General features: G+C 49.0%; 1 protein-coding gene across 1 annotated transcript; it reads right to left on the bottom strand.

Annotated features, from left to right (window-relative positions):
* Positions 1-374: 374 nt before the first annotated feature.
* tfpia (tissue factor pathway inhibitor a) lies at positions 375-8,160 on the bottom strand. The gene is made up of 6 exons (XM_052082048.1): positions 7,971-8,160; positions 3,701-3,904; positions 1,803-2,153; positions 1,057-1,245; positions 582-687; positions 375-544 (listed from the first exon to the last, which is right to left on the bottom strand). Exons 1-5 carry the CDS (start codon positions 8,047-8,049, stop codon positions 620-622), a joined length of 891 nt encoding a protein of 296 aa, XP_051938008.1. The 5' UTR covers positions 8,050-8,160; the 3' UTR covers positions 375-544; positions 582-619.
* Positions 8,161-15,453: the final 7,293 nt, after the last annotated feature.

Here is a 15,453-nt window from a genome sequence, read left to right as displayed (position 1 = left end):
GTATCAATAAAGTTTGATTGGTTCGATTGACACGAAAAAGCGGGCGCCAAAAGGTCATTGGTGAACACTTACCAGCCCGCCCCTGAGACCGACACTCGTGTCACGATGCCAACTTTGAGCAACACTGCCCTCTTCTGCGCTTTTTAAGAACTTCACCAGACTGGTTCGGAAGCAAGCAGACGCGGAAATTGTTTTGGAAAAATGTATTCCATGATAATTTGTGCCTTAAATGCAAAGTATTCCAGTTTACTGCTGAACCGTCACGCACTATGTTAATCCTCTTAAATTGTGCGTCAAATTGAAATAGTAGGAAGAAAAAAAAAATCGATATTTTTAATCAGGACTAAGTCTTTAAGAAACTCACAGCGGAAGGGTAAAAATAGATGATTATTTAATCTGTCAAATGAAAAAAAAAAAAACAAAAGTCAACGTGAACCTGTGAGATCTGTTCAATTAGATCATGCTGCCAAAAGGACTGAATGAAATTGCATGCGGTGACGACGAAGCAAAAGCTGAACACTTATTTTCCCAAATAGCCTACAGGGTCAAAAACCTCCACCACAATACGAGCAGATAAACAGCGGCGACTTTCCCCAAGTTGCAAATGTGGCCGACGTCTTCAGACTGAACCATGAAGAATGCTGGGGATATTTTTCTTCCGTATTCGAATCATCTTCATGCCACGATCTGCAGAACACGCACACACACACACACACAAAAGTATGTCCAATTCAAACAAACAAAATGTATGCAATTCAGCTTTTGAGAGGAAGCACAAACGTCACATTTTCCACAGTGAAATGTGACTTTTTGGATGCTCGGACGTCGTTGGCTTCCTGGAGTGTTTAGCTCGCCCATCAAATGTGCAATTTAACAACCGCGTCAATCTTTTATGCGCTGCTTATTTCTGAAATGTTGCGATGATTTGGATAAATTCACATCCGAACCACCCACACAAAAAGATTTTTTTTTCTGGGGAGCCAAAAGATGGCGCCAAATCCCTGGTAAATAGGAACATTGAAATTGTGTAAAGGAAGGAGAGAGGAAAAAAAATACCCTTTTGACTTTTAATGCACTTCCTGATACACTGTCGCCGGTGCTTGAAGTTGTTGTTGTTCCCTCCACAGCCGCTGTACAGGAACTCTTGACACCTCCTGGCCTCGGCATGGTAGGCAAACCTGCGCACGCCGCCGTCGCACGTTCCTTTCTCCACGGGAGCCGAGCACGCATCGGGCAGCTTCGCATCTGGAAATCATCAAATTTCACCCCGAGATCAAGTATTCTTCACTCTCATTTGATCAAGGAGTGCAAACCGAAAAAATAATAATAATAATAATCACGAATATGGCTGATGGCTTCAATTTGCGCGTGTAGTTGTTCAAACCACCGCAAGAGGTCAGTGCAAATCGAAAAAAAAAATAATAAAATCACGAATATGGCTGATGGCTTCAATTTGCGCGTGTAGTTCTTATAACCACCGCAAGAGGTCAGTGTTCGACGTCAGCTGACGATGACGACGACGACAGGCTTGGCTGGCTCACGTGTTTTGGAGCCCCATGAGACCATTCAGAGCTCCGATATGATTGGGGCTTTTCATCACGTCAATTGGACATCCATTTTTCTCACAAAAGGACTTATTCGGAACGGAATCAAGTGCTACACGTGCTGGCTGCGACTCAATTGCCATTGGGATTATGAGGGGAGGCAAAAAGAGCAATTAATTATATATATAATATATATATGTAGACTCCCTCTTCAGAATCTTCCCTTTCGCGCGACGTGACGCCGGGTCTGAGTCTTACCGGTCAAGGCGGTTGATGGCACGTCAACGATTTCTCCGGAACCGGTCTGGACTTGGACTTGGCTTTCTAAAACAGCCCAAAGCATGAAAAAGCACACGAACAAAAGAAGAAGCAAGCTGCAAAAGGAAGCAGGGCATTGCAACGGTGCCACGAACCAAAATCGGGAAAGCCCACCTGGCTGGCGACATTTGGCCTGGCACTCCGCCATGCTGCGGAAATTGTTGGCGTTGCCAAAGCAGCCGCCATAATAGAAGCGCTTGCACTGCTGAGTGCTGTTGTCGAAGAAGTAACGCGTCAGCAGGCCGCGGCAGGGACCTTCCGCTTCGGGTAAATGACACGGGTTTTTATCCTCTGCAAAGATAAAAAAAAGACCAATAAGTAGAAACAGAGAGAGAGAAGGCGAGATGGTCACAACAGAGACACCTGGAAGGAATGACTGGATGATTTTTTAAAATATTATTTATTTTAGGTTCCGAGGGGATGCGGGCTTTGCCGGAATGACCTCCCGCTGAACCTTGAGCAAGCCCCGCCCCCTCCGCCGCCCATCTTTCAAAGTCGTCATTTTGATTCTTTGGCTTTCGAGTCGGCACCAGACTTGATGTTTCCATTGAGTGTTTTCCATTGGTGGTTCATTTACTCTTCCATCGTTTGCTGTCGTACGAATTCTTCTTGCTGCACGTGCGGCGCTTTGTCGACCGTTTGAAAGCGCTTGAGAAACACGCCGGACTTGAGAATATTCCCTTTCTTCCGGCGTTGTTGCCTCTCCACTTTGTGGCCGGCGTCGTCGGCACGCGTTTCAGGCTCGCGTCGCGCACAAATCAAATGAATAAGGGGGAGGGGCAAAGGGTTTGCAGCCTGCACAAAATGAATTGCAGCCCCCCCCCCAGGCCTCCGCTTGACCCACTTCTCGGCCACCGACCAGCCGGTCACAGCAAGGCCATTTCCCGTCGCCGCAGCGATAGCATCGCGTTTCCGCATCCACGCCCCGCATATGGAAAGCTCAACAAATCCCCCGTCTTTACGGCACTCAGGTCGTCCGAATGAAACGTGTCCGTCTCGGTATTTCTCATTTTGAGTTCTTTCATGGCAAATATCTTCTCAAGTTGTGATTTGCACAACCCCGCCGGGTGCGTTTTTGCGCAGGTAAACTTTGTCGCCATCGCTGCCCAAACTGATTTGTATGTAAATTCTTCAACGTGCCTCTGGTCTCTTTCCGATGGAAATCGACACAACGCGGCAGAGCGCAATCAGTCTGACGAGCGAGCGCTTTAGAAGAACGCACAATCTTCAAAAAAAAAACAACAAACCCCCCCCAAAAAAATGTGAAGAGCCGCACGTGTGCGAATTTATGCGGATCAAAGACGCCCGAGTGCCGACGGGGGTGTCCCATTTGCATATTTTACGCTGAACCAGGCAGAAAACAGTACATCCTGTTGGTAACTGTTTAGGGGGTGTGGGGGGGGGGCAAAGCTTTTCAAGCTTTTCAACCCGCGTTTCCCGCAGCGCGACGAGCGGCATGGCGTAACCCGTCGCGGCCGCTCTCGTCGCACGGATGGTGTCAAAATCAAGGCCCGCGGGCCGGATGTGGCACACCGCCTCATTTTATATGGCCCGCGAAAGCAAATAAAGCATGTGAAGTTGCATGATGCATGACATGCAACATTGACAACAGTCATTATTCTTGACTTCTGATTTGAAAACGAGTTAGTCATCCATTTGTTGCGTGTGTCACATCTGGAGGGGTTTCAACATGGAGATGGTTTTCCAAACTTCACAACGGCACTCCCAGGCAAAGCGGAACCACCATGCGGCCCGCGACAAAAAAATGAGTTGACCTAAACCCTCTGGAATTGCTCCACCCCGTGGTCCCTTTTTACGAGCGGTCGGGCAGCGCTGACCTGAGACCAGGCACGTTTCTCTGCAGGCCTCCAGCGTTTCAAAGTTGTTGGCGTTCCCTCCGCAGCCGCCGTATTCAAACAGCTCACAGCGACCCGTGTCCACGTTGAAGAAGTACTTGTCCCGCAGGGCCCTGCAAGGCCCCGGATCCTCCTTCAGGGCGCACAGCTCATCGAAGATGAAAAGCTCCGGTTGAGCTCCCGCCTCTGAAAAGCAGATACACAAATAAACGTATACGTTATATGTATAGAGGACACAGAATCGTCATGGGAATCCTTCCCCTCCAGACCAAGAAATGTCACACGTGGAATCAAAAGTAAGAAAAGACGGCGCATCAGCAGAGAACGTGCGCCTCGGCAGTCGTGACGGGATGATGACGATGGCGCTTTCTATAATTGTTCTCATTGTGCAAATAAGCAGGATCAGGATCCGGATCAGGATCAGGATCAGGATCAGGATCATTGTGCAAAATCCGTTGCTGCGATTGGGCGGCGCCGAACAGATTTGTGAGGCAAGAGGCGCCTTTTTCGTAACTGGCCCCAAATTAGCCCCCCGGCAATGACTCATTCAGCATATTTATGAAATTATACCCGTCAACTCATACGGTTTAGCCATAGTTCATACGGATTTTGTGGTGAAACTTACGTATATGACCGTATCGCACAAATCATACGGATTCTGAAAATTCATTTTTAATCGGCACCCGAATGCGGACGTGAGTGGTGAGCGAACAAAAACGATCAATCGTGGCGGCTCCGATCCAGAGTCCACCTCCGGACATTTGTTCACGTCAAGACAGATTTAAGGCTTTGTTGTTTTGACTCCCGCGAGCCACGGGAGAGTCTTATCTTGTTCTTATTGCAAAAAGTCAACAAGAGCCTCTCCCTTTGCGGCAGAGAAACGACAAAACGGCAAGAGCAAGAACTTTGTGGGCTCTCACAGTGGGTTGCCCTGAAGCCAATAGGTCATCTTTTCTTCGATTTATCTCTTCTTTAACAGAGTTTCTCTCTGGTATGCAGTTTTTTTTAATTTTACACATGCGCAAATGAAGAAGCCTGATCGAGATCCTGATCATTTGAATGCAGCATTGAGCGGAAACATGACCATCCGCGCATACAGCGTACACGCGGGTTGTTTTTTTTCCCCCACTGCGCAGCTACTTTGACAACAAACACTGACGACATATCGATGACATAAAGCCACTCACTGCTGTGGAGACAAGAGTTCAAATTGAGCAAAATACGCAAGTGATGCCATTGTTGGCCGTTTCCAGAGAAAATGCGACAAACTGTTATCGTTCACCCGTCGAGTATCCCGTGACGTTTAGCACTTCCTGAAAGGGCTTCCCTTCGGGCCAAAGTTGGGACTCGTGCCAGAAATGTCGACGTTGAACTAGTAAGGGATTCTTATTTCGGTTCAGCGGGGGGAAAAGAAAAAAGAGAGAGCGAAAGAGAGAGACACACACACACACACACACACACACACACACACACACACACACACACACACACACACACATTCAGGTTTAACCAAAATGCTGCTACTTTCACCAACCGATTTGAGTGGAATGAATGGTAAGGGCACAAATTTTGGCGGTGGGGTTTTGTGTAGAAAAGCGTCTCTCTGAAAAATGTTTGCCAAAGGCAGGGCAATTTCGTATAGCAGAGACCGAGACTTTGCCCTCTGTTCCCGCGAACGACATAAATCTCGTGCGGCGTATCCCCGGCAGGCAAGCGCAACGCCGGCGCATGTGAGAGAAGGGGGGCCTGCGCCGCTGTGGCGGTGCTCACAACCGGCTTCAATGACGCATCTCACATCTATTTTGCATCCCCGTGAATATTTAGGCAACGAAAGATTGCTCGACAACCCCAAAGCGTTTCCTTTCGCACGCTTGCCGTCTCTCTCTCTCGCTGCGACAAGCCTGTGCGGACGAGCGATCTCCCCCCGCGGCGCTATTATCCGCCGCGTCTTGCCATGCAGCCAGCCTTTGATCCGGAGCCCGAAGAACAAATTTCATGGCCGTAACCAATTTCCCCTGCAGCTGCTCTGCTGATACACCTGCGTGCCGAACGTGATGAATTAATAAGATAGTCTAGGAAAACGTGCTGTGCGCTATTTTGAATGGCTGTGCTTCCAAAACATCTTTACTCATTCGTCACGCTAACTACTGAAAAATGTTTTAGTCACAAACGGTCCTCTGTTGCAGTCAATTCCAAAAATTGCCTCCTGACCAACCGTGTCACATGAGGTTCAATCATGCCCCCCCCCCACACCCCCACCCCATTTTCATTAGTTGCAAAGAAATGGTTCATGGTTTGCTAGCACAGTGTGCTAAATGATTTGGTCTGAATTTAGCTCCAGGATGATGATCTGGTGTCATACGAAGAAAAGTTTCGGGCGTGGCGCCGAATCACCGCGCTCTCATTTCAGCGGCCGTGTTCAAACAGGCAGAATGAAAGGTCGGGCCAAGCGATCCGCAAGGTTTGGCAACATCTTGATCCATACGCGGAACAAAAATGGGAGGAAATAAAGCAATAAAAATAGCCGTGACAACTTCAGTGGCCTCCAACCTTTTGTGTGTCACGGACCAGTTGAGACAAGTACGTGTTGTTTGCGGACCGGCAACTTTTTTTTTTCCCGTCCATCGCTTTTATTGACAGTTTTAAAGCACCGCCAAAGAACACCATAGAGTCATTTAACAGTTTAGTGACATTTTTTTTCCATTCCTTTCTAAACGGTTTAAGTCAACCGTACAAATTCGGGTTGGACTCCAGTGGTCAGCTTTTTGGGGAGCTTCCGGCAGGGCACACGAGGTGGAGGGTGCAGGCCGGAAGCCCCTCGCCCAACATGAGGCTGCGATGTCCTCAACGGAGTCATTTCCCAAAGCCAGGACAGCACCCATCCGTGACATAAATAGCACGTTTCCAAGGCTACGCTAATTAGCTTTCGACAGCATGGCGAGGATACGCATTGTGATTCGGAGTTTCCGGGTCACAGTACCCGTTTTATGAAGATTCGAACGCTTGACATCCCACGCGCAGTATCTGAATTTTGAGACGGGCAAAAGTCAACCACCCGCGGCAAAGGAAGGCCCGCACGACGTTCAACCGGCCGCGGCAAAGGAACGCCCGCACCATGTCCGCCTCGACTGCGATTGCGCGTACGCGTGTGCCAAGAAGCGTTTGCCTGATATCGCGTGCCGTCGTTAATCATCCGGCTAACAATACGAGCGGTCACGCCCAACGGCAAGCGCGGAAAAGCTCCAACACGCATGGCTCCGAGCGCTAAAGCTAGGATTACATTTCATGAAAACGGCACTTTTTGCCAAACATCGGGCGGGGGCATCTACTCGATGATTGAAATATTCTTGCGTACTAGGAGTGGTAATGACAATTTGGCGTCAGCGGATGAAAACAAGAAGCAAAGGCAAAACGGCGGCAAAGCTTATTCATGTCGGATGATTTCCATTTGACCGCTTGTCGCAAATAGCGAGTGAATACATGACAAGTGCGGCCCGAGACTTCCAATTCGATGTCTTGACGAAACGGGACGTGACGGCGTACGTCCCGCGAGAGCGCAGATTAGCATCTGAGGAGCAACGCAACCGACGCAAACAGCAAAGTAAAAACAAGTTGTTGGAAAGTGAGGAGCACAAAGCAAAGCGCTTCGTCTTGAATTTTATGCCACAGGAGAAAAATGGATATAATAAACTATTTTGACGTGCATTCGTTCGTTTCACCAAATGATAAGCAATGATTTGTTTTGTTTTGAATGATGTCAAAAGGAACTGGGGCAGGTGAGGTGCGTCAACAAGTCACGGATGATGAAATGAATCGGCGAGTATTTTTCAGCCTCTCAACGGCAACTATTGCGCAATTTCGGTCGTCGTCCAATAAAGCCAACCGGTGATCAAAATATACATTTCGGCCGATTCTCAGAAGTGGTCCGGAGCAAACCGCAAACCATTTGATGTCCAATCTGAAATGATGCGCGGCTGTTGATTAAGTGTCGCACTTCCATTTTTCTGCAGACGACCCGGAAAAAGTTTGGACACCCCTGATTAAATCTTTCCCGTCTGACCGGCGGCTGTTCCCTTCTTTTATGTTTATATGTTGTTCGCGCGTGAGCTGATATGAAGCCACAACGGCCGCACAACTTCCTTGCAAGTCAAAGCTGTTTGCGGAAAGTGAACTTTGGAACAATAAGCGGCCGTCAACGTGGGCTCACGAAGTCGCGCGCTGACAAGTCCGGTCTTGCGGTGCGTCGTCTTACCTTGCGCGGCCGCGCCGCGGGTCCCCAAAAGGCAGACGCAGAAGAGCCGAAAGGCGCACAGAAGCTGGCGGGGAAGCATGCCTCCAGCTGGTCAACGGCAGGCAGCCTGATCCGCGGCGAGTGTTGGGAAGTTTGGAAGCGGGATGGGCCCGGGTGGGGGGGGGGGTGGTTTGACTTGACGCGTATTGACGCGCTGGAAACTTGTCAGGCGCTGTGGGCGGATGATAGTGGAACAAGTGCTGGGTCATTTCCTGTCCGCCGTGTGCAATGAAAACACACCGTTGAAGTCTACAAGTGCAGCGTGGGGGGTCAGGAGTGTGGGGGGGGGGTAAACAAAACCAATAAAAAGACATTTCAAAGTAGCAAACCTTTCGAACGGCGCCGTATCCAAAACAAAAACAAAAAAAGCCTCGACCGAGCGGATCCAGGATCGCCTTTTGTCAATCCAAAAAGTGTGTTGCAGCAAATGAGTTACGTGGAAATGTTCCATCAGATGCAAGTGAATCACACCCTGAGCAAACTTTGACCAGGACACGTCACCATTGAAAGGCTGGATCCAATCCAGCCTTTCTGTCAGGCTCTCGTGGAGATGCCGGATCCTTCGAATGACTTCCGAAAAGGTTGCAACTACCGTATTTTTCGGATTATACGTCGCTCCGGATTATAAGTCGCACCAGCCAAAAAAGTGCATAATTAAGAAGGAAAAGTCACATTTTTGTGGGGGGGAATCGATTTGATCAAATCCATCACCAAAAACATCCATGTCATCTTGAAAGGCCATTTAAAATCTACGAAGAACAGGCTGAATAAGTGGACGGTATACTAACGTTACATGACTGAACATGCCCGGTAATGTCAGTGACGATGTAACATATTAAGAGCTATTCAGATCGCTCTAGCATCAAGAACACGCCAACAAGTTGACCAAACTATCAGTTTCACTCCAAATCACTTAAATCCAATGAAATCTTCATCCTCGGTGTCACTTTTAAACAAGTCGGCCAACTCGGGAGGGCGACCTCTTGTGGTTTAATGTGAAAACAACACGTGAAATGACATGATCATGTGTTAATAATTCCACACATAAGTCGCTCCAGAGTATAAATCGCAGGCCAGGCCAAACTATGCAAAAAATGAGCGACTTATAGTCCGGAAAATACGGTAAAAACAGGGGACTGGTAAAATCCACTCGGACTACAACCGAATAAACGGGATTGTGAAAGCACACGGCATTGTCATAGGCGTGTGTGACGTACTCGCGGGAGGGTTGTCAGCAGACAAGAATGCGCCTGCCGGTACGATCATTCAAGCCGCAGTCTTACTCACGTTGTTCAGGGAAACGGCGGCCCGGTAATGTGGACAGTCATCGCTTGACACGTGATGGAAGTCAACCTTTGGCATTTGCACACGACAAGCGTGGGGGAATGCGGGCAATCTGCAAACATGGAGTTTCACTACATGGACAAAACTAGCGGCGCCAGGAAAAGAGAGAGAAGCCAAAACTGGAGTTCGGCACTTGCCGAGGTGCGGTCGAGTTCAATCGGGAACGCTTTTAATCGGAAAGCCTGCGAAGTGAGAGAAAAAAAATTGTAAAATTGATGAATATTTATCACACCTGCCTTGCGGTTATCCGTGGACCGGATCGGGGTCTCGTCTGCCTTGGTCCCAAGCGCCCCGTGGCTGGCTGACGTGTCTTTCAACCTCGACCCACGATTGGGCAACGCATTTTGTATGCTCAAATTTCTTCCGCCCTCCACAATAACACTCAAATTCACGCTGGCAGGATTTCAAAAGCAGCAGGCAGCCATTTCAGGCTTGAGAGTCATCCAAAGCCAAAACAAAGGCTTAGCTATCAGATCCAAATTCCAGCAGGCCTGTTCAAAAAGCTGCCTCCTCCTCTCGGCTACACTTTCAGCATGCAGGTGCTGCCGTGTCAAAGTTTAGTTCAACGAGAGGCTCTTTTTGCACCAAATTCCCCCAGAAAACTCAAGCGCAACAACCACGTCATCCACGCGATGACAGGAAAGTCTCCTGGAACCGCAAGAGAACGGATCTATGTGTGGAGATGATGCCGAAGCTCGAAGAACTCCACCTGCGACTTCATACAGAAAGATTCAAAAGGCCGTGCTGCGATGAGAGCTGCTGTTGCGTGAAGATCCTCTTTTGGTTGGAGGCTACGATGGATCAGTCGGGGAAAACTGCAAGTGGCCGACAAACGCTCCCTGGGGTACCCCGCCTCCCATCCAAAGAGGCTCACGCAAGTGACGGAAAATGGGCGGATGGAAGTGAGACGATAAAAAGGCCAATCGTCCGCGCAAGCTTCTGTTGCTTTTTGGAAACGAGCAGATTGACCTCATTGCGGGGGCCAGGGTAAAACCGTACTCGCTGCTCCAGTCCCACGATAAAGCCCTCATCTGATCTTAACAGCAGTTGAGGATTTTGCTGGGTTTTTTTTTTGTGCGAGTGGGTGTCAGACAGGCGCTATTAGCGAGTCTTGTCTCATTTCCATATTTGACTGAGTGATTCTGTTTGGGTGCGGCACGTTCACGCCGACGACGGGGCTCGTTTTATGAATAGTCTGACTCCGTGGGCCCTGAAGGTGTACGTTTATTTCTTAACCAAGGACAAAACGACAGCGTGACTTTGGTTGTGGGAATGCAATTTTCTTGAAATAAAGAGAAATAAAGAAATAAATTGAGCTCTCTCTTTCTTACTCAAAAGACCCACAAAAAAACCATTCAGCAAACATGCAGTCGAAAATACCGTCTGAACAAATCTTTGCGGGGTTTTTTTTCTTTTCTTTTGAATCTGTTTCCGGATCCCCAAGGAGAAATTCTATTTCCTCAACCTCGACGGATGTGAGAGGCAACGCGGCTGTTCCTCGCCCCAAAACGCAGTTGGGGATTCAGTGCAATTTTGCTGACTTTTCTCGCTCCACAGCAAGTCCGAAACCTCCCACAAGCCGAGATGAGCCGGCGTGCTCGGGAATGTCTCCTCAAACGCATTTGACCTTCACACACTCACCAAAGTGGAATCCCCCCCACCCCACCCCCACCTCCCACACACACACCCCCGTGCCCTCATTTTACAACGATTTCTCTGACATTCCTTGCCCAAAATACACAAAGGATGCGGAAATTGCGAAGGCAAAAAAGGTTCATTTCCCACTTTAAAGGCAGGCAGGCGCTCCAGACAAAAAGCGCTAGCGGTCTCAAGGTGCCGCTCAGAGGCCTGTGCCTGCGCCAACGTGCCACACCCCACCGTGGCACTCATGGCAGCCATGTTGTTCTGAACCCCCTACCCCCCCCCCCCCCCGCCCCCCCCGACGGACTCGCAAACAAAACCGGCTTGCTGTAAAACAGATGTCACTGAAATATTGATTGAGGCTGAGCTAAGCGACCCTCTGGTGGCTCAACATCTGCATGACAAGCGTGATGCAGAAACAGATCCGGGGTAGCCTCGGACGGGTTGCACTCCATGTTGGAGACTGTCGTCTGCTGTACGCTGGTGCTTTCTGTCCGTTTCTCAAGTTCGCTTTCAGAGATAACACGGTGTGTCAGACCCGGGCCGTGCTATGTGGTCATTGGGAAACGCAGAGAGAGACTGCCCCCTCCCCCACCCCCCCCAAAAAATAAAGATCGGAGCGTGCTTGGCCTCAGATGATAGGGAGTGCTAACGGCTACATGGTTACTTCGAGCAAGAGGCGAGGCAGGAAGAAGCGAGTTGGGATCTGGAAAATATCACAGCACACCCGCAGAAAAAAAAATGTACGAAAGCAAAAGTTCGAACCTGAAACAATGAGAATTCCGATGAATCATAACATGTACTGCCGATACGCGGGCAACTTTCAAGTGCGTGCGTCTGCCCTCTGCACATTTCTTTTTCTCATAGGTTAGAGGAGGCCCAAATACTATTTCACGCTTGACCGCAAACCTTTGGTGGATTTGGGGAGTACAGACCACAAAAATGATTTTCTGGCAAGGTCTTTTTGCAAGGCACTGATTTTTCCTTCACCAGGCATAAACATGGTCACTTGCCTAACAATGTGGAACGCCCCCGCCTCTCCTCCCCTCAAGTCATTTCCATTTCATTAGGTGCAGCTGGGAAAGTCATTTTCAAACCTGATTGAAATTTACATCAGTGATCTAAACAGACAATGCAAAAGCATCCCAATTAAGTTTAGGGTCAAATTCAACATCAAAGAGAATGACACGTTCTGTTTAAATAAATGCAAACAAACTGGTACAGAGGGGCAAACAAAGAGCATCCGTGTAGTGTCGGCATAAGCCTTCAATTAGTGGCTACTTGACCACAAAGGGTGGAGCAACGCAAGTAGACTCACAGGCATATCTTCTTTATCTCTTGCAAAGAACTACGACTATGACTGTGACATACTGAGGAGTTTTGACCCTTTCCATGAATATTCCACATGTCCGTACTATACTGCCACCAGCTGGCCACTGAATTGTGTGTGTCCGAATAATGGATCAAGTACGCCGAAATGCTGAATGGCACACGTCATGCACCTCTCATGCGGGTTAAGCGAATGCTTGGGGCTGCACGCCCATCATCAGCCATCATCAACTGACCGACAGGGAGGAAATCATATAGGATTTTTGATTTCCTCCCTGGAGGTTTTCATTATGGCGTCAAAAGCGTTGCCGAAGCCCCCCACCCCCTCTGCCCTCCCCCCACCGTTCCCTCCTCCTCCATTCCTTTCTGCCTTCATGAGCACATATTTCGTTTTGATTAAGTCGGACACGCTGATTACTCCTAATGAGACAATCCGCTGGCAGAGGGGGGAAAAAATGGCAGTTGATAATGCGAAGCACATTTTGGCTCTTGCCGAGCTGGAGGCCACACTGAAGTGTTTGAATATGAGCTGGCTAATATTTTTATGTCACCGTGCAATTTAAGAGCAAGAAGCGATTCAACGATTTTTCTCGTGTGATCCCCCCCGCCCCCCACTTTGACTGGAAGCTTTGACCACATGCTATGCATTTCATATCTCGACTGTGTGCTTGTTATGACAATGGCCGTGTTTTTGTTTTTTTGGTCTCGTGTTCTGATATGATTCCAGCGGAGTCAATTTGAGTGTCAAAATGATTTTATTTTCCGACGCGTGCGCATGAAATGACATGAGATTCGTGTTTCTACACAGCTCTCTTCGGCCACATCCAGAGCGAGAGTGCAGAAAACAAAACAAACACAGCATCATGTACAATATAAAATCATACCTGCCTCCACAGAATTCCACGAGACGGGTGTTTTACTCGGATGGTCTGGCTGGCTCTCCTGTGGAGCGGAAACAAGATGATTATTATGTTGCGGGCTCATCGACGTTAGCGACATTAGCTTCGGCGGCTCCAAACGTTACTCAGCAACAACGACCCCTGCCCCAAATCACCCAGGCAGGCTATCTTCAACAAAGTGTTTGTACCCATAGCTGGACACGTATGCCGTAACGCCGAGTTTTATTCCTCCAATTGGCGCGGCAACTTTTGTAAGTGTCTTACCTAATAAAAACATACCCCAAACGCAGACCCGTCTTTGCTTTTGACCCGCTTTTAAACGTCGTCATTGTCCGCCCAAAAGAAAAGCAACTTGTCGTCATTGACCTCCCTGTGCTCATTACGTAACATGGCAGCGCTCAATCTCCACAAGCCCCATCTCATAATTCCGCTGCGTGGATTCGAAATCCAATTACTGCGGCGGCACATCACAGGACTCGTGAATTCCTTAAACCTGCAAATGCAACTCAAACAGGGGCGGATGTAAGCCGATTAAAACACCTCCGACAAACGTTATATGCTTCAAAACGTCCCAAAAGGGATGGCAGCCGCATGCATGTTGATGTGCCTCATTCAGGAGTGATCACGTGGAAAAAAAAGACGGGCGGTCAGTTTGGAAATGAGGAAGATTCTCAATGGGTACTCCGGAGTGGCCTGCCTGCAGTCCAGACCTGTCTCCCATTGAACAAAGCTTCAACAATTAATGTCCTCAGTTCCTCCCCCCACAAACCTTGATTGAATGTTGTTCAAAGATAAGATGATGGAGCAGCGGTAAAAATGACCCCGGCCCATCTTTTTTGAACGCGTGTCATGTGACGGACAGAATCGGACTCTCAAAATGTGGAGAAAAAGAGTTTACTGACAAAAATGCGCACGAGAAAATGCCTTCTCCGAGTCCACGAAGCACATGTAGAGCGGTTGGGCGAAGTCCCATGCGCCCTCGAGGACCCCGCCACGGGTCTGGAGCGAGTCCACTCTTCCGCGGCCGGATGATAACCACGCTGCAACTGCGGAATCACGTATTTTGCATCAGATAGAAATGTCAGGCGGGGTTGATTGGTCACGTTCATAATAAAAAGCGACTGTCATGTTGCTCTCAGACGCGATGTGAATAAGTGGAAGGGGCGGGCAAACGACAAACGATTCCTCGGAATGGAATTGCTGGCAACTGGTGCCGTTTTCGATCGCCGTCCCGCACAAGCTGATCAAGTCACCGGAGGCTGCGGATCGCACGGGCTCACAAATCTTCACCGACGTAACGAGATTGCAGCGGCAAGCGAAATGAAGTCACAAGTCTTCATTAAAAACAAAGCGCCAAGCAAACTCATCGCGGGGAGCCAAAATGTGGTAGGAGTTCCTTTATGCTGACGTGAATCAACTCATTGATGCTCCCGTTTTGCCTGCCCAAAATTGAAAACTCGTCAGGAAACGTACATCGGCACGCCGCATCATTTTGTGCGGTTTCCCCCGGTCCAACCGTTTGAAACTGAGGGACATGCCAGATGCTGGCGATCGCTCTGAGCGATTCTCCGTCTCGTCTCGGGTTGAAAACGGCCGGATTCAAAAACAAAAGGCCTCGGTGTCCCGATAACGTTTTGCAGGGCAGCGTTTGAGATCAGGCAACATCAATCTGAAAGCGCGGCGTCAGCGGAATTCTTTCCGAGGATGGCCGGCTTGGTGACAACAGTCGGTTGGTCGGCGCGATCGTCAAGCAAACCACAAGCAAGTGACGATCAAACGGCGTCCTCGAGGGAAGGAGACTCTGCGGTCCCATGCGGATATTTCAAATGATCATCTGCCTCTTTCAATAGAATAATGAAGTCGTACGCAAGCACACGTAGTAAACGACCAATAAATCACGTGAACAAAATAAGAATTTCAGTCTGCTGGCAACTTACGATGAGCTACGAACATATCGATTTAAAATGGGATGTCGGCAAGTGGCAAAAGGGCTTGAGCACCACTTTGTGCCTATGCCTGCATGCGCCCGGGTGGATGGTTGGTTGAATGCAAGGATGGATGGATGGATGGATGACTTTGCAGTGCGGAACGTGCCCTGAGCGGAACAACAGATTGATTTCCAGATAGTTGCAAACAAACACATCGAGATCGCTGACCCGAAGCAGCAGGTTGATATCCTTGCCGCGCCGTTGTTGGCCGAGTGACGTCACGAGCCGCCAGCGCAGGAGCGA

The sequence above is a fragment of the Hippocampus zosterae genome, chromosome 12 (assembly GCF_025434085.1).
Source record: "Hippocampus zosterae strain Florida chromosome 12, ASM2543408v3, whole genome shotgun sequence".
Classification (NCBI taxonomy): Eukaryota; Metazoa; Chordata; class Actinopteri; order Syngnathiformes; family Syngnathidae; genus Hippocampus; species Hippocampus zosterae.
The sequence above is the reverse complement of the archived record's forward strand: the minus strand, read 5'-3'. Positions and strand labels throughout refer to the sequence as shown.

Coding starts and splice junctions, on each gene's coding strand:
- tfpia (XM_052082048.1), bottom strand. CDS start 8,049: ATGCTTCCCCGCCAGCTTCTGTGCGCCTTTCGGCTCTTCTGCGTCTGC. Junction 3,905..7,970: donor CCGCGGCGCGGCCGCGCAAG/GTAAGACGACGC, acceptor TCTGCTTTTCAG/AGGCGGGAGCTCAACCGGAG. Junction 1,246..1,802: donor GCCATCAACCGCCTTGACCG/GTAAGACTCAGA, acceptor GATGATTTCCAG/ATGCGAAGCTGCCCGATGCG.